This window comes from Thamnophis elegans, chromosome 5, assembly GCF_009769535.1.
Source record: "Thamnophis elegans isolate rThaEle1 chromosome 5, rThaEle1.pri, whole genome shotgun sequence".
In the NCBI taxonomy this organism is placed as follows: domain Eukaryota; kingdom Metazoa; phylum Chordata; class Lepidosauria; order Squamata; family Colubridae; genus Thamnophis; species Thamnophis elegans.
The window spans coordinates 33759819-33780262 of record NC_045545.1 but is presented as its reverse complement, the minus strand read 5'-3'; the positions used below and the strand labels follow the sequence as shown (position 1 = coordinate 33780262).

The window sequence follows — 20444 nt, the reverse complement described above, 5'->3', positions numbered from 1 at the left end:
TAATCTTGTTATAGAAAAACATTTGAACTGCAATTTCAATATATTAAACTTCAGTTTTTTAAATAATGTGACAAATATTTAACTTACCGTTGAAGGAAATTTTATATCAATATTAACATCACTGGTTTTAAAAGCAAATCTAGTTAGACAGGATCCATACATCCTCAACGAACACTCTAGAAATAAAGAATCAGTTTTGTAAGTGATCATGTAGTTGTGATCACTGTTCCCCCAAACTTTTATGTTATTACAGCTGTCCCCTAATTATGTTAATTTTCTATTCCCTGTTAAATGCACAAATAACACAGTACTTATGGAAGACAAAGACTCAGATACTCCCATTGTTTGTTTTAAATAGACAGGATTGATGAATGAATTATAATTCAATTTTGGTTTATCAGATTCCAGTTTTTTATTCTTCTATGCAAACTGATAATTGTGGTTTGGCATAAAATCTGGAGATTTTTCCACTAGAAAATGTAATTCTTACACTCTATATATGTATTACTCTTATATATGTATTACCGTATTTTTCGGAGTATAAGCTGCACCAAGATTTTGAAGAAGCAAATTAATCTTAATTTGCACTCTGCAGACCTCCCAAAAATGGCCCGTTTTTTGTAAAAATGTTTTTTTTTTTCAAATAAAGATCATGCATAGCCTTTAGGAGGCTTATAGAGTGCTCTTGAGGGCTGGGGGGTAAAATTGAGCAAAAAACGGCCTGTTTTTCGCTCATTTTTGCCCTTCCCGGCCCCCAGGAGCACTCTATAAGCCTCCTAAAGGCTCTGCACAACCATTGTGAAGGGGGCGGGGTTTCGGGAGGCAAAAAAATGCTGTATTCAGGGTATAAGTTGCACCCAGATTTTCAGCCTCTTTTTTGAGGGAAAAAGATCTGTCTGATACTCCAAAAAATACAGTATATATGTATCCATGTATGTATGTATGTATAAATCTGTACTAGCATCAAGACATAAAAAGAATGGGGTCAGAACATTAAAAAAAAATGAATATAGACTAAAATTAATGGCATGAAAAATAAGACACCCCATTTGTAAAATTATTTATTTAAATTTATATGGCCAGCCATGTCAACATTTTGATTTTGTGCAGCTACAGTATAACAATAATCTCACTATAGATATAACATGTAACTGGTAGCCAAGATTTTTATTTTAAATCACAACCATTAGTACAACCATTCCATGGGTTCCACCATACCTTCAGCCCCTAGGCCCAAAGACAGAATTAATCTTGAATGCTTTATGAAAATTTAAAGGGATCAGGGCTAATCTAATCTTTGAGGGATGATGTTCCAAACACAACTGAAAAGGCTCTCCTCCTCAGTGCTGCCACATAACATTCTTTATAAAGGACTCATAGCATGTCTCTTCCCCCAAATCTGATGTGATGGGTAGACACAATTGGGGAAATGCATTTCCTAAGATATATTAGTCCCATGCTATAAATGGCTTTTATAGCTAACTGCCAACATCTTGAATTGAACCCAGAAACACACTGGCAATCAATGCAGTTTATATTCAAGAGCACTGCTGTACTCCACTTGAGTGGAAGTGACTAAGGCATGAGTGACTATGAACAGAACTTCTCAATACAAGAATGGGCACACTTGGCACATAACACAAAATTATGCAAAAGTTGTCATTCGTAACCAGAGATTCTGACCTGGAAGCAACAATAGTTTCTCCTTGTGTTTCACCCACTTACCTTCATATTTGCACCACTTCAACATATTCTATTACTATATTTTTAGCAAATGAACAAAGATATCTCCCATGTACTGTTTTCTTTTCATATAAATAGAGTAAAATTAGAATGAAAAAGATTTGTCTTTTGCTTCTTTAGGAGACTGTGCTTCAATATTAAGAAGCAGAAACTCACTGCACATAATAAAGAAACTGTTATTTTATAAGATGACTGTTATTAAGCACAAACAGCAGAATTTCCAACTTTTTTATTTTTTTAGCGGCCATGTAATAATCAATGCCTTGTTGATATTGTTTTCTGTTACAAGTAGTCCTCAACTTACAACAGTTCATTTAGTGACTGTTCAAAGTTATAATTGCAATAGACTTATATATCACTTCACAGCCCTCTCTAAGTGGGTTTACAGAGTTAGCATATTGCCCCCAACAATTTGGGTCCTCATTTTACCTACCTCAAAAGGATGGAAGGCTGAGTCAACCTTGAGCCTGGTGAGATTTGAACTACCACATTGCAGGCAGCTGGCAGTCAGCAGAAGTAGCCTGCAGTACTGCACTTTAACTACTGTGCCACCGTGGCTGGCAATGGTACTTAAGAAGTTATTTATGACCAGTTTTCACCTTTATGATCATTGCAGCATCTCCATGGTCATGTGATCAATATTCAGATGCTTGGCAACTGACTCATATTTATGACAGTTGCAATGTCCAAGTGTTCTGTGATCATCTTTTGAACCTTCTGAGACGCAAAGTCAATGGGAAAGCCAGATTCACTGACAACCATGTTACTAACTTAATAACTGAAGTGATTCACTGAACAATTGTGGCAAGGAAGGTCATAAAAGGGGGCAAAACTAGCTTTGCCCCCTTTTACGACCTTTCTTACTACAATTAAGAAGTCTCACTTAGCAACAGAAATTTTGGGTCAATTGTGGTAATAAGTCAAGGACTACCTGTATAAGCAATTATCTTAATTTTGCTATTCTAATTTTAAAATACTTTGCTAGGTGGCAGCACAGATGATCATGTTAATCTCAAAAAATACAACCTCAACTGGACCTAGTTTGCATTTAGATGAGAGATACCAGGAGTTACCTGGTAAGGATTGCTGAATAATCTTTTCCATATCATATACAATTTCTTGGCGGACTCTGAAATCATCATCAGATATTCCTTTTTCTTTTGCTGCCTCCATCAGCATAAAATTCAAAGCAGCAACTTGTACAGGGGACGGGGAAGGGAGCGCACGGAGCTCATTTTCTTCTTGCTTTTCCTAATGAAAAACATAAAGATAAAAAGTAATGTTTTGAACTTTGACAGGAAAATCCTCCAACTACCAGTTTAATTATTCAAAAACCTATTAGAGCAAGAGTTAGAGTAATTTATTAAACAGAGTAAGAAAAGCAAAGGGGACAGGTTGGTATTCATGTCCTTATGGCCACTGAATGAAACATGAGCGAGACAGGGAAAAAACATAAGCCAACCACAGAAGTCTCAAGCCTGTAGCCAGTCCTGAAGCCAGTTTGAAATGGTCTACGCAGCCTGCAGTTGAGAAAACACCACTTACTCAATCGCTACCTCATAATCATGGAAAGTTAAAAGATTGCATTATGCTGCCCTTCTTAAGATCCCAGTTCTTAAGACAATACCTAACCGCTGTTATCTTTAATCAAGGAAACATTTTTGCTTCCCTTCCCTCTGAGGGACATTTATGAAGATAACTCAGGTGTCTCTGAGCTCTGGACCAGAAATTGTAAACAAAATTGGGCAAGGATCCAAGAGAATATGTGATGACATATATTGTTCAAAGCAGCCTGTCCATTTCTTCAGGTATTATCAGAATGATCCACTCTTATGATACAACTGTAAAAGGTAATCTCAGCATTGCACCCTGATCATGCTGTACAAGAGATTTTATCTGCAAAATAATAATAATAATAATGATAATAATAATAATAACAACAACAACAACAACAACTGATTATAAATTGCGGCACAATTCAGTAGCACAAATGATCCATTGGAATTTGTGCAAAAATTATAATATTAAAGCAGCAACAAACTGGTGGGAACATCAGCCTGAAAAAGTCACCGAAAATCAGATGGTCAAGATCTTGTGGGATTTTCGCATACAAACAGACAAAATACTGGCGCATAATACACCAGACATCACACTGGTTGAGAAAAATAAGGTCACAATCATAGACATCGCAATACCAGGTGATAGCAGGGTTGCTGAGAAGGAACATGAAAAAATCGCAAAATACCAGGCCTTAAAAATTGAAATTCAACAACTATGGCACAAACCAGCAGTGGTAATTCCAGTGGTAATTGGCACACTGGGTGCTATTCCAAAAGCACTGGAATTACATTTAAAACAGTTAAAAATTGACAAAATCACCATCAGTCAAATGCAAAAAACCGCACTGCTTGGATCTGCACGCATATTACGAAAATACGTTACAATGTCCTAGGCCCCTGGGTGGGGCCCGACTAGTAACCAATGCCAAATCCAGCGAAACAACTGGCCGCTGTGATACAATTGTATAATAATAATAATAATAACAATTAAAAGTGTTGCCACAAGCTTAGAGAGTTCTGATTAGAACTAGGAGAGGAGGCAAGGCTGTCAGTCACTTCAAAATCTAAAACAACTCAGAGGTAGTAAGCTTCTCAATGCAGTATCTACAGAAAAATTATTTCTTTGTGCATGAATCACCTAAAAATAAACTTTCAAATGGACTTTATGCTATATCTTATGAGATTTAAGTAAGGTCCTCTCCTCAGCCTGTGCTCATCTACCTTGTTGTTTCAAACCCCACAGTTCATCTGAGTTTACTACAAAGTCAAAGGAGGTAACAAACTAGGAAAACTGTGTCAACTACTCCAATAGGTTCCTATCCCAAGAACCAACAGGGGCATTAATAGAAGCCCAGGTAAATGAAGCTCCAAAGCCTTTTGGAATTCAACTAAATTTATTTATTTGAATAAAAAATATTTTTTGGGATACACCATGATAATAGGTACACTACTTGTATAAATGGGATAAAGCTACATATTCAACTTTAACGGCATGATTAAGGTTGAATAAATCTGACTTATTCTCACCCACAGAACAAACTTCTAATCACCATAAAATACCAAACTGAGTTTGTGCCCTGTGACCAACAAGAATAGGCTCATGGTTGTCAGGGCTGCTATGAAACCACTCTAGACAAAACAACCCAAGGAGACATTGAAATCTTCCCATACCATAACTCTAGGTATCTACAACATCAATTCTAAGACTGGCACAGCTTAAGCAGAGATTCCATTAGGCAGCAGATTACGTATAATAACAAAATCCCTAACTTATTCCTGTTCACATATCTATGAACCAGTTCTTTCACAAGTACCAAGTTAACCTTAGGGACCATACCTGCACCTCTATTCTTTGGCTTATAAGCACAAAATGCCTAGACTGAAAAACAGGGCCCATACTAGCCCACATGACTTTCTCTGGCATTTTTGTTCCACGCAAAGTAGCTCAGTAATGGTTGGATCTTTTTTTCACCATCAACAAAATTCTTACGAGTATAACCAAGGCTGGGTTCCTACTGGTTTAACAACTGTTTGCTGAGTGCACAGTTCGCTCCCAGCTCATCTTCAGAGCTAGAGGTTCTCCCAAACCGGTAGAATCCCTCCCCTGAGTATAACCCCGTGTCTATTCATCTTGGTTGCTATTAACCAATGTTTAAAAACTGTATCATGCATTTGAAACCAAGACTGAACTTCAGAGCGAAATTTCAAAACTTAGTCTAGCACTTACCATGATATTCTTTTTATGCCGTTTTTCTTTAATATGTTTATGAGCTCCCTGGATATTTTCAATATGAACTAAACACAGCTTACATAGGTACTGGCAATTAGAGTACTCTGGAGAGCGCTGTGGAAAAACCACATATTTAAGATTCAGCAGCCACTTAATTATGCTATTTTTTCCCCATCATAACAATAAAATGCTTCTAAGTACATTTACCATAGAAGAGTACAGTACACAAAGACTGTCCCAACTCACCATACAGGGATGTCCATTTATGTAAGTAAACTTTAAAATATTTTAGACATACATCTTTCAATTTTCAGTAAAACTATTCAAAGGATTAGCTTCAAAAATACTGAGAAAGTATAAAACATTAAAAACTTCTATTGACTCTATCTATCCTGTTCATAAATATACCAGAACTGTTTATGAAAAATAAATTGAAAAGTTTAGCATCATTAAAACATAAACCAAATAGTTACTGCAAAATTAAGAACTGTGCTGAATTAAATCAAAGATTTATTTGCCCCCCAACCTTCACCAGAGTATGAGTACTTATGATTTCCATCCACTACATTTGAGAAATATACTGCCCCTAATGCGGATGGAAATATATACTAAACTATATACTCACAATTGATAAACCTATCCATGTTTTTCTGTTTTTTAAAGTCATCCAAGTTTTAACTCTCACTTCCTTTTTGGTATTATTTTATTCATTTATTAAATATATAAGTCTACTCAACTCTAGCATACAATATTAAAATAATTTTAAAATGCATATAACAGTATCTAGAAAAGATTCCAACTTTTAATTAAGTTAATATATGAAAAGTATTTTTTCTCTCTTTATACAATCCCAAATATCAGATATATTGGTTATCCTGGCTTCTACAATTACCAAAGCGGCTTCTTTCTACACATTTTTTCTTCATAGCAGTAAACCACCAAAGCTGAAAATTTTCCTCTTGAAAACTGCCTTACCCCTATGTCATAAGTACTGCCCTTTAATGTTCCTTTTCTACATTTATAATACTTTTGAAAGGTTTTGTGATTAGAATTGTATGCAATATTCCAAATATGGTCATACAATTAACCTGACTAAAAGCATTTCAAAAACCTTAAGTTTTACTTTTAATTGCTTTCATAAAGAGCACTCCAATAAGGAATTGTTTAATTCTACTGTACAATACAAATAGTCCTCAGTTTACTATGGCAATAGAGATGGAAATTTCCATGGCTAAGTGATGCAATTGTAAAATACAACTGCACTGCCTAGTGATGGCAATTCCTGCATTCCTTGCTGCTGTTAACTGAATCTCATGGTTGTTATGAAAGTCAACTTCTTGCGGGTTCCTCAACCAAAGTCAGTGGGGAAAAAAGGAGGAAACCTGGTTTTCCCATTTACTTTGGTTGGGGAAGCAAAATGCAGGCTGTAGGCAGACAGGTGGCTGGTACTGGTGAGGGAGAGAGTGAGAGGGTATATTAAGGGCATGTGCAAGCAGCACAGCGTGGATTGGGTGTACAAGGCCATGAGTAGGTATGTGAGATATGTGATATGAGTTAAGGAGAATGCATGTGGGTACAAAGGGTTGTGCAAGAGGTACAGCATGTATCAAGTGCATGTGACCAGTGCAGCACAAGGAACTGGGGAAGGCTATGTTGGTAGGGGACACTTACCTCAGCAATTTGGGACCTTCCTGCTAGCTTCTCCCTTGACTTTCTGGGAAAGCTGGTAGAGAAGGCTGCAAATGGCTATCACATAATAGCTGAGCAGTGCACCTGAACATAAATGTGAATTGGTTGCCAAGCACCCAGATTGCAATCATTTGACTGCAGAAGTGCTGGAAAAGCTGAAACTCCGAGGATGGATTGAAATATTCATTGGTTCAGTGCCACAATAATTCTGAACCATTGTTGAATAAATGATTGTAGGTAGAGAACTATCTGTTATACATTCCGCCTAAAATAGAGTAGTTGTTTCAGTTTATAAACAACAAAATATTTATGCTTATGGACATGGAACACCAAGATCAAAAGATCATATAAAACAAGGAGACTATGAAAAAACCTTTTTTCTACAATAAGCATCGCTAATCGGGATTTGTTCCTAGAGAACATGATAGTCATGGGAAAACACTAAAAAAAATAAGTGCATGTTGATTTTCAACACATTTCAAGCCTTAGTTGCAAAAATCATCCTAAATACTATAAATACTATAATAAATACTATAATACTAAAACAAAACTATACACAAAGTGTAATTAAGCAGATACATTAATGGCTTATCATCAACTATGAATAGGCTTCTTCAGTGTTTACTACAAACCAAGAAATGTATATAATTCCTTCTAATTAACTGAAAAATTATCTGTTCTCATCTATTATAGTAATATGAAAGCCAATTAAGAAGTTTCCTGCCATGCTAAAAAGGAATCCAGAACCCTTCTAATCCAAAATTACAAGATTATTTTAATTTAGGTAAACTTCTTCACATTATAAAATTTAAAGACAAATCCTTAAATTAAACTCTTCTTTTAAGTTAGATATACAGTCTAGCATGCACACATATACACAAATTAAATTTTGTACTTACTTTTTCCAAGCGGATAATGTAATCTCTTTCCAGTCGCTCTTCAGCTTGTTTCAAGCCCAACTGTTCTTCTTCCATCAGTGTTGATTCATCCATGACAGTAACGTTTTCTAAATCATCAGTTTCTGACTTACTTTCTTTAGCCGAGTCAGAATTTTTTATTTTACCTTGTAGGAATAGGATGAAGAGAATGTTTAATACATTTTTTATAACTGCCATAAATCTAAATTAAGAAACCATTGAATGTACATATATCCTTTTTTGAAAATTGTGGAAACTAAGTTTGGAAATGCTCATAATAAAAAATTAGATTTAGATAACAAGCTTTATTGGATAATTCTCAGTATTATTCACATGGATCAAATATGACAGTTGTAAAGATTATTGAGAATCTCTTTATGAATGTCTTGAGAAATTAGGCAAAGCACACACACACACACACCTCTTAGAAACTGTTTTGTTTAACAACGGTTCGCTATTACAATGCTTATGAAAAATAACCCTACAACTAATCCTTGCATGTTCTATAAAGGAAAACTGAAATAAGATCATAACCACAGTAGCAATTTTATTTAGCAACCACTTCTCAAAATGACAAAGTTGCTGGTCCCAATTGGGATCACTAAACAAGTGGATTTGTATATATTGGTAGTAATAGCAATACTAATTTATTCCACTGCATAGTGATTTACAGCACTCCGAGCGGTTTACAAATGTCAGCACAATGTCCTCAACAATCTGGTCTTCATTTTACAAATCCCAGAAGGATGGAAGGCCGATCAGAATTGAACTCTTGGCTGTGGGCAGAGTTAACCTGTGATAATGCATTCTAACCACTGCATCACTAGAGCTCCTTTGGTATATACCAAATCTATGGCTGCTATGGTGCACAGAGGCAGTTATCTTTATCTCATTTAGAATATGACAGATAGTCCTTGAGATACAACTGGAATGGAGCCTGCCAACTACAATCACATGTCACAATGGTGGTTAGGTGAAGTGTCTCACTTAATGACTCAATCCTTGTTCTCCCCTGTGAATTGTTAAAGCAATGCCCAGGTTACTAAATGGAGAACGGGGTATCCCAGGGGTGGGAGAGGCCCTTGGAGGCATAGCACAGAGCGAGGCTCACCTGTTTGGGCCCTTCCAAGGCCTTCCTCCACTCCCGAGATGCCCTGTGCTCCATTTCATGTCTCATGTCCACAGGCCTTTACCTACTCCTACCAGGTCTCCCCAGATCATAGGTCTGATTTCCATCCCACCACACCAAACAACCTCCTCCCTCCCTTTAAAGTGTTGTAAGACTTTCCAGAGCACTGGAATCGATTGCTTTTTTGTGCGGCCAAATGGCAGAGTTCCAGAAGCGACCACCATTTTGTCCTAACTACTGCCATGTGCCTCAGAAATCAAATGCTTCGTTTTGCTGCCTTAAGGATATCTGCACAATCTTGCAGCATTCAGAAGCTTCTGCAGTGCTATACAGATTTTATTAAGACAGCAAAATGAGGAAGTCCTACCTATTTCTACATGATAGCATGCAGAAAACTTATGTAGCACTATGCAGATCTTTCATGAAGATTTTATTATATGAATGAACTTTCAGTCATATAATATTTGATCCCATTCTAAAAGGATCATTCTTCATTTAGCTTATAGAAGATAACTGCATTTAAGTTATGACTCTATAGCTTTTTGAAAATCCCTTTCAAGCAAAAAAGCAACATAGCATGGAGAAAAAACTCAAAAACTTAGTCATGCTTAAATTAAGAAATTATTATAGCACGTTTTATGTAGCAAAATGCCAGAATATTTCAATTAGAATTACAAAGATTTATATTAAGTTCCACAGAAAATAATATTTTTTAAATTACATAAAAAGAAATCAACCTGTTCCACTTAATAACATATACATAAGTAACACAAGGGAAAGCTTTAATTTCTGATAGGATTTTTTAAAAAAATACTTGAATGCACACTTACAGTAATCTTCAGATGTTTGTTCTACTGATCTTAAATCCAAATCACTTTTCTCAGAGTCATTACACCAATTAACATTAATTTTGGAAGTATCCTCTTTTAGTGGATTTTCCAATTCAGGAGTCCCTTCTGTACTGGCACCATTTTCTAAAATATGAGAAGTTGGAAAGTTTTCATGTGCATGCTGAACTTTTAACACTTTCTGATTTTCTACTGCTGTTGATACATTCAGTAATCTTTTTCCTTTGCTATGATTCTGATCCTGAAGACCTGATCCCATGTCTTTATATCCAGGAATGCAACTATTTGTCTTACGTGATTTATTTTCTCCTGATTTTTCAGGACAAACATCATTTTGCTTAATCTTTTTGAAGCTGTTACCATTTGTAGAACTTTTCCCAACTTCTTTTATAGACTTGTCATTTCTGTTAGTTTTACAATTTTGAATGGTTACAGCTCTGGCAGTCTTGCTTTCTTCACACACAATACGGGTGGATTTTCTTATGTCATGATTTCCACTTTTTGGAATCTTGCCTTCTTCCATTATTAAGACGACTTGCTTTTTCTATCACTTGAGAAGATCTGAAATGAAATTTTGCAACAATTTGGATGGAGAAAAATCCTCTGTTCAAGCAAAGTATCTGGATGATTGTCTGGAAAAAACAAACATGTAAAAATATTACTACAAAACGTAAAGCAATAGTCCTCAATCTGGTGTCCTGAACTAGTACAGACATATGAAACAGATGGGAGTAGCTTTTAAAGCAACCATGCAAGCCTAGAAAAAATGAGGTTGCTTTATCAATTTTATGAAATGCTTCATAAGCCCTCCTATGGCATCAAAGCATGTGTAATTGAAAGATTTGTGTAGGTTATATTTCATTCAGTCAAAATTAGTTTTTATTACTATAAAACATCAGATGTATAACCAAGATTAGATCTAAATTAGTGCAAGATGCTAAAGAAAGAGGTTTGGGTTTGCCACATTTAAAATGGCATCTTGATGATTGTTGTTTTATCTGGCTTAAAGGGTAGGTGACTCTCCAAAACAGGAAGCTACGTGATCTGGAGGACCATGAATTAGATTTGAACAGCACACACTACTTATGATAAGGTTAACATAAATGTTGATTTCAACAATTACTTTATTAGATGTGTCATCCTAACGGTTTGAAATAAATCTAAAGTTCTCCACAAAGATGACTCCTTAGATCAGTGCCCTCCCCCCAACCTTTTGAGCACCAGGGACTGGTTCCTTGGAAAGAGGTTTTTCTGTGACACTGGAGGGGGCGTAGTTTTGCATGCTGTTTGTATCCTGCAGATGGGGCTTCACTTGTTTGCGGGGCCCAGTTGCTGGCATGTCGCGGACCAGTTCCGGTCCACGAACTGGAGCTTGAGGATTCTTGCTTTAGGTGCCACCACTGGAAGCTTTATTTAAGAAAGAAATGGTGGTGAGGCCAAACTGGTGAACTTATGGTCAAATAATATTTTTTAATTATGGTGAACCTAGACGCAAATCCAAAGATGAATTGTAATTTGAAGGAATATGTCTGTCACTGGTTTACATATTTACAATTGAAAAAAAGGTTTAAATTAGATACAAAAACTTATGGATTTGACTTTGGAAAAAATGAACTAGAAACTATTGTGTGGTAATGATGAACACATTATTGCTAAGTTTTATAAATTGATATTAAAATTGAATTTGGAGAATGAGTATATTGTATGATTCAATGGACAGAAAAAATTGGTTATAATGCTTGAACAACATGTGTGGGGGGAAATGGATGAATAGTTTAAATTTTACATTAAGTTATAATTTAAAAGAAGCATTTTATGAAATTATGTACTGTTGATATCTAACACTGGATAAATTGTCAAAAGTGTATAAAGGTACTTCAAATGTATATGGAAATGGAAATATAAAGGAGGATTTTTTTTACCATCTATGGTAGATCTGTGATAAAGCAAATAAGTATTGGTGTAGGAAAAGTGTAATTGTAACAAAAGTGACAACTCCCACTTTGCCTGGAGAAGGATTATAATATTTTTCAAAAAACTAGTGATTCCCTTTTAAACTTCTTAAATGAATTCTAATGTAAAGAGAAAATTATTTCGTTCACAATTAGATATGCTACTAACTTCAAACACAGGATAATGTTCCTTGGGCACTAAAAGACTAAAGGAGGACAGTGAAATATAAATCTTTCTATTACTGTATTCAGATCCGTTTACAAAACCACTATTTTCCCCCAAAATAATTATAATAAATAAATACTATTATAATCAAATTGCACAAGCATAATGTTGTCAATCTAGAGAAAACACTAAATATTAATTTTTAGGTGACTATCGTCAATATGCATGGGCTTATGTTCACAACTTTTCAAGCATGTTAAATTAATAAATACAGTTTTTGTTAAGACATGAATTAAATAAGGGCACGCTACTGATTTGTAATATCTGAAATAAAGACATTCAATATAAATAATTTTCAAGTGTTACACCACATGTTCAAATATAGTAAGTATGAGTTATTAATTTATTTCTATCAATTGTTTTACTTTGGATCATTTGGTTAGAAAAACATCTGGTATTTACATACCAAAATTAAAGTACGTAAAATTAACATAACTTTTATAATTTATTTGTTAAATTGGGTAATGAAAACTCTTAACTCAGAAGCTCCTTAATTTAAATTTTTCTAATTCAACATTTTGCAAGAAACCATATAATTGGATAAACAAATAAGCCAGTACAAATAAATAAACAGTAACGATATAGTTTTAGATTTAACATAAATACTAATCTATATTCCTTTGGTTTTAAAATTAAGAATATATCTTTGTACAAATCAGTAGCAATTATCTGATTACCTAAATACTAAATTCCTAAATACAGTTTATTTATTTAACAAATTTCTACACCAACCATCTCACCTAAAGGAGTTTGGGCAGTTTACAATTAAAAAATACAGTAGTATAAAACGTACTTAAATTGAAGCAAAGTTAAAATAAAGAAGTTAAAAACTTAAGAAAGGTGGGAGATGCCCTCAAGCCATCTACTACCCCCGGGGTTTCATATCACTCTTAAATCCTCAAAATTACAACGAACAAGCAAAAAAATCCAAGATCTTGTTGTGGTCCCAGAAAGCTTGGATCATTTTACCTGCACACAGGCCCAATGAACCACACCAGACAGGTAGAAAGGAAAAGGTTTATTTGCAAGTAAAGAGATTATCCAAAAGCAAGTTCCAAATGGGCACACCTCTGCTTAGATTGGACCCCTTTTATATATGAAATATATGAAATATATGAAATATATGAAATATATGAAAAGCATATATTGCCATGAACCAATCATGGATGCACACATTGTAAACCAATCATTAAGAGAAACATCCTGCATAGATAGATCTTCAAGAGGTCTTAGTAATACAGATCAGCTAAATGTTACAAGTAAAAGGTTACAAGATAGACTAAGACCTTTATCTTATCAATAACATTCCTCCATAGTAAGTAACTTGGTATCAGGTCTTGCTCATCACCTTTATGGTCAGGCATTCCTGAGCAGGAGACAGATGGTCTGCCCAAATTGGGGTCATTTCTGCTTAACAAAGCAGTTCGCCAATGGCTAACCACACCAAGCAATGCAAAGAACCATCCCCCAAAGCTATTGCTATAAATAATAATGTGTAAAATCCTAACAATACCTCAATACATGAATAACAAATAGTTCATGAATACTATACATAAATATAATTGGGTTAAGGCTAAATGAATTGAGTTATTTATCATTGCTACTGGGATAAGTTGTAAATGATTGTTCAATTGATAATTGTTCAAAACAAGATGCAAAATGATTCAGATTTCATAAAGAAATTCAAAGAGTGAAAGATAACAAAGAGGAGAGGCCAAACTAGAAATGAAAATAATCATACTAGATTTTTCCTTCATAAAGAAAGAACTGGGGAAGACTATTTAGAAAGACATAGGAAAAGAATTCCATAAATCAATCCTCAGTTCAGACCTATCACAGAAAGATAAGTTATGAATGATGTTGATGCACTAGGTTAATTTTGTTTTTAAAATCAGATCTACCATACACTTGTTGCAAGATACCAATTTATTTGCTGTCAAAATGCAGTTATAAATTTCAAAAAGCTTTCTTCCATTACAGTAATATCCTTATTTTAGCAAATGACCAACCCTTAAATTATGACTGTTTCTTTTTCTATCACTGAAGTGCTTATGTATGCTCCTATAAACTGTATACATTAGAGCGATACTGCCAGAAAAATATCAGATCCGTTCAGCCTAGGTATTTTTTCCCCTAGTTCTATGTTGGGCTATCACTTAAGAAAAAAAAAAAACCTAACTCATGAAAACATTGAGAAAGTGTTGATACAAACACTGCAATTTTAAAAATATTTTGCGCATCTTCATATGGTTAAGAGAATATTACAGTGAATTAGCATTAAGCAGGAGCACTAAGTAAAAGCATGTCCATATAACATTTTGTTTTTTTAAAAAAACAACAGCTTGACTGTGAAATTGGCCACTGCCATTTCACCTAATGCAGTGAAAACAAGTACATGCACAAACTCTACTATATACAGAGTCATGACTCCTTACCTAGTGTTTTTGTGGTGTACAAAGCAGGCAGGAGGTAAATTTGAAACATTTGGTGAAGTGGGATGCCTCAGTTTTCCTGTTTGCAAAATGCAGATAATTAGCCTTTTAACTGGTTGAAGACAGGAAAACTTTTTATTGCCAGATTATTCAAAGAGAAAACAAAATAAGGCTATGGCAGAAAGCCAAAACCTTAACATATCGACAACTCTAAATATAATGTACACCTCATATTCTACACAATAGGCTCCTTGGGGGAGGGAGGCTGATTTTTGTTCATGGAAGCCTTTATAGACCCCATTAGTTTCTATTCTGCTCTGCTAAAGGTCTGAAATTTTGAAATCAACACGTAAAAAACCTTAAGAGTTGACAAGAAAAAGCCGTTGAATGTGTCCCAAGAGCTCTTCTCCGAGCAAAACCCACAAGTACCATTCTCAAATTAGTCTTCAGTCGCAACGTCGCAACTCTTCGTAGGACGCCACACCAGATAACCCCCCCCCTCCAATCTGTAGGGTGCCTTCCATGGTATAAATGTTCCCCCTGTGAACCCTCAAAACACAACAGCCGCTATTTTCAAGTCTTCCGATTAACAAACGTCCCCTCCCCCAAGCTTCCCAAAACAACTCTCCGCTAGGCACGCACGGACAGCTTCGCTCAGGCCTTTGCTTCGAAACCTTCCTTTCCCCGCCCCTAGAAACAAAAGCAAGGAAACGAAAGTCAGGTCCCGAAGACCTTAGTTGGGAGGACCTGTGAGGAAATAGGGGAGCGGGGCTCTGGATATGGCCCCCTAAACAGAGACCCTCCGAGGTAACTTTGAAGGAGATGGGGGGGAGCGAAAAATTGTTGGCGTACTTTCCTCTCTCCACCCCCCCCTCCGAAAATTACTTCAGCTCCGAAAGAAGGGAAGGAGCCCAGCCGGGGCCAACCCATGCAGGAGCTTTTGGCCAAAGCGGGCTGATCGTCTGGACTCCCTTTCTTCCCCCCCCCCTTGGACGCAAATACCTGGCTGTCACCCCAGGGATGTCCCGGCCGCCTCCCACTCCATGTCTTGCTCCGGCAGTTGGAGGCCCAGATGCGAGCGCCTCAATCTGGGCCGGCCGCCATGTCAGCCGCGGCGCGCACTGCATTGTGGGGGAGGGGAAAGGACGGGAACACCGGACTGAGGGAGAGAGAGAGAGGGGGAGAGAGGAGAGAAGAGGAAGCGGCGGCGGCTGCCTTTTGCCGTGCTACCTCGGGGCCGAGACTGTCAGGCGGCTCCCCTGACTACAAAAGGGGAGTCTCTTCCTCCCTCGTGGAGTGAAATTGTCTTTCCAACCCGGGAGACCTCCAAAACGAGAACCACCCCTTAACCCCGCGCCGAGCCAGGAGCGCCTACTCTTGCCGGAGCGGAGCGAACGCTTCTATTTCGCCCCTCTGCGCAAGGGTGTCCGCGGCTCTCTCGTCGGCCCAGAGTTTAATTTCCTCTCCTGGTTCATTTGCCTTCGTGGCCACTTCCAGCCACACGGAAAGGTGCGAAGGAAAATAGGCAATATAATAAAAGCTGGATTCAATGCCTTATATTTTTTTCTTTGTAAAAGGAAAGCACCGTTATCTACTGTTTTAGAAACATGTAACCAAGAAACTTCAGGAGTACATTTCCCATAATCTCTCCCTCTCACTCTCTCTCTCTCACTCTCTCTCTCACTCTTACTTAAAGGAGTTTAAAATAAAAATACACCCATAAAGTACATAATAAAATTCCTGAAATAATTCAAAACAACAGTACAAAACAGTCATAAAAACAGATTCATTAAAGGGAAGAGTTATTTTTCCAACGTTCATACATGTAAGGCTGGATGAAGAGAAACTTTTTTTAAAATAGGCAGGTGTGAAATACGCAATCATTTGTGTAGAGTGCATGTCGGAATAATGACATTGCCAGCTGCACTAGAAATGGAGAAGAAAGATCAGTGGAAGGCTGGTCTTAGTGTGATGTTAGAATGCCACCCATGGAAAGAGGCCACATGTGATGATTCTGTCAGGTCATAATGTGAGAACCATTAGATACTTTAACCATCAATGTGGATGATAGTGTAGCTATAGTATATCCAAATGTCAGTATGTTTCAAGTATTTGAAATGGATTGACCCTATGTATTTTGATTATACTACATTCCAGATAATTCAACTGATAAGCAACAACACAGAAGTGTTGATGTTGACTTGATTATATGCATCAGCAATCAATGTGATCATTAAAGCTAAGGTAGAGCTTCAGTATGATAACCTTCAACATACGATTTATTACTTAAAATTCAGCACTACTTGACTTTAGAGGCTGTCTAGAGTGACATTATTGCCTTAATATTGTATTTGTACTCATTATCCACCAACACTGCTGCATGCAGAATTTTACTGTCTCCTAATGACTTAAAGCGGTCATTGTGATCAGAAATGTGCTTTAGGATCGCCAGGAGGAAAAAATAAATCTGTTCAATCTATTCATTAGCATCTGCCACCATCATTAGCACTTTACTTCCACTGTTCTTTTCATTGTATTCTCTTTACCATCTTTTTGGGTTTCCACAAGATAGATGACAGCTGTCTTTCTCTTTTCATTTACAGCCCTAGTAATAACACTTGGACTTATTTATAAATGTCAGTTTATTGCCACCAATTATCTGGGTCCTCATTTTACCAAGCTTGGAAGAATGAAGGGTGAGTGAACGTTGAGCTGCTAAGGATTGAAGTCGTGTCTGTGGGCAGAGTTAGCTTGCAATATTGCATTCTAACCACCATGGCTCTTTATGAAAGAAGAGGAATAGTGTTTGTATTTGCCAGATTCCTTGGATTTACCATTTTCAATTATAATCCCACTTTCCTCTGAAGTAAGGGAGATAGTTTACCAGCAGGTAATTTTAATTTTAGCTAATTGCACAGTCATGATCACCCACTTTAAATGCCACATTTTAACTAGGGAAATACCAAATATGAAAAGGAACAGGAAGAATATCCTAAAGAAGACTTACCTCTTATCTGGATTACTGTACTGCAATGTATTTTGTATGGGGCTGCCCTTAAAGACCACTAGAAAGTTCCACTGGTCCAAAGGGCAGCAATGTGAATAGTTATGGATGCCCATGTAGCCTGCAGCTTCGTAAACTGTACTCCTTACCAATAAGCTTCCAAGTGTAATTCAAGATATTGGTTGTCACCTTGAAAGCCTTTCGTGGTATAGGGTCTGATTACATTTGAGATTTTCTATCCGATTATTTCTAACAAACTGATATGAACTGACAGGGAGAGTATGTTGTGTCCTATCACTTAAGCAGTGTAATCTGTTGGAACCCTGCAGCCAGTTTTGTTTTGCAACCGGTGTCCTCATGGAAAAGTATTTTTCCAAGATTTGGATGGCTCCAATTCTGCCTACCTTTTGGACGGCTCTGAAGATCTGATCCCCCAGCCCCCCTGCCCATCAGGAGGTTTTATGGCAATTTTGATTGCAGAGTTCTTGGGGCCTCTTGAGTTTGGTTGTTTTCTTGCAGAAGAAACATCTGCAAATTAGATGATGTCACCAGTGTTATAAGGGATTGGGGTTTGCTCTATTTTTATACACTACTGTCTTGCCCTGCCAATATTGATGAAATGTTCGTGGTGGTTCTTTGTTGGCTGTTTATTGTTAGCTAGCTTGCTTGGCTAAGTTGATACTTCCTTGATTTGGGGGTGGGATGTATTTACTTCTTGATTATTGGTTCAGTATTAATCATGGTGTTAGTCTCTGCTCATCTAGGCATTGATTGCTGATGAGGAGGTGTTGTGGACTTTTTGTTTCCTTTTTGGGTTTTTTATTATCTCTTTTGAATATGTAGATCTTGTTTATCTCCATATGCCTGTTGATGGCTGATTTGTCTGAACTTTGATTTGCCAGTCTTTTCATTTATTTTGATTATGTTTTAATTATTTGATGGTTTGCCTCTTGGTGCAATCTGTTTTATTATATTTTAATGTCTTTTTATGACTGTTTGCTATTTTTAATCCTATACAGGGTCCTGAGCTGCACATTAATTCTATACAGGGTTCTGAGCTGCACATTAATTGGGCAGCTATATAAATTAAATAATTAAAAATCCATATTGAAATCATCACTGGGTATTGTAATCAATTACACTTCCAGCCTCATCTACTCTGCAGTATTGTCATATAGAAAAGGATGGAAAGAGGAGTATTTATACTTCCATCCATTTCTTGAAAGAAATATAGTTAAAACCATATTAAATAAATTGGAGATCATTTAACATAATACTACTGATCTTTAGAGTAGGTTGCTGGATTTTAAGAACTTGTCTTTCTTTTTTGTTGTTTAAAATACAAATATGATGTGGAAGAAACAGAAAAACAGGAAGAAAATATGCAGCAGAAAACGGGAAGGGAAACAGATAAGTATCTGCCCATTCACTATTTACTTTAAGGAAGGTTGTCACAGTAACTGAGTCTGAAAAACTTTACAACTGCTGCATCTCACTGGCTATTATTAGATATTCACCCTAAAGATAAATGTTAGCTTGTCTTTGGAAGGATTTTTTTTTAAGTTAGCGTGATAATATCATATTGAATAGATGATATGATGATTTATCTAATCCCTTTGACAAAATCACATAGCAAAAGCAGAACAAAAAACAGAAATGTAACTTTCCATAGAAATGCAGGAAGAAACAAAGAATGACAAAAAATAGTAATATTGCATTTTGCAATACTGTACAATTTTGCTTGACTGGATTTAAAGGTAGACATACACTCAATAGGCATGTATTAATTACTGTCATGGGAGAATGCACAGACGTGGGTGGGGAAGCACTAGAAACTGGAAGAGCAGTTCCACGGCACACATGCATCCCACTGGCTCCTATTAGATATTCATCCTAAAGATAAATGATAGCTTGTTTTTCAAATAATTTTTTTAAAAATTAGTATGATAATCTCATATTGAATAGATATGATGATAATGCAATCAATGGTATATCCAAAAGACATTTAATGCAGATTTCTGCCTCCTTATCATTACACAGTCTTAGTTCTATCTAGATTGATTAGTGTCACAGGCAATTTATGGGCCTACATTTGAAGAGTATACTTTAAGGACTTCTTCTCATTCCCACTGTGAAGAACTGATGGATTCTGTTTATTGCAAGAGATAAAGAGCAACATTTCCTTTAGAAAACAGAAATTTGCATGTAAACATTATAAGGCATACATACATTTTAGCTTTTATTCCATGGTCAAGTGTGAAAGTATTGAGTTCATTATTTTTATTAATTGACCAAAGAACTAAACTTGCAATACATTTGGAAAATGATTTTGTATCTAAAATATTATATTTATATAGGCTTAGTATATTTTATGGATATCTTCTGCTGAAAATATATATATAAAAGCATCTGCTATGTAAATCTCAGGCAGAATCTAGAGAACTGCTGGTAACCATTAAGAAACGAGTTGACTCTGAACATCATGTAAATATGCAACTCATCATGTTGGCCGAGAATTGGTTTAGATAATCTCTGAGCCGACAACCTCACTGAAATTTGAATTAATTCTTTATATTGATGAAAGGAATATATTGCATAATATGGTATGACTTTAGGAACTTTATATTGCATTTAAATTAGTGACAGAAAGTCTGGTAGCATTTCTCTAATCCTTTTGACAAAAGCACATAGCAAAAGCAGAACAAAAACCAGAGA

General features: G+C 36.2%; 1 protein-coding gene across 8 annotated transcripts in view; it reads right to left on the bottom strand.

The window, feature by feature from the left end:
- The window catches only part of TUT4 (terminal uridylyl transferase 4), a 50041-nt gene extending 34159 nt beyond the window's left edge, over positions 1–15882 (bottom strand). Inside the window, exons 1-7 of one of the 8 annotated variants that reach the window (XM_032218196.1) lie at positions 15728–15882; positions 14729–14804; positions 10098–10747; positions 8121–8284; positions 5530–5646; positions 2817–2994; positions 88–176 (exon numbers count right to left, since the gene is read on the bottom strand). In XM_032218196.1, the coding sequence (XP_032074087.1) occupies positions 88–176; positions 2817–2994; positions 5530–5646; positions 8121–8284; positions 10098–10638 (1089 nt within the window). In that variant the 5' untranslated portion in view covers positions 10639–10747; positions 14729–14804; positions 15728–15882. The other 7 variants (XM_032218189.1, XM_032218193.1, XM_032218197.1 and 4 more) reach the window with 7 other exon arrangements.
- Positions 15883–20444: the final 4562 nt, after the last annotated feature.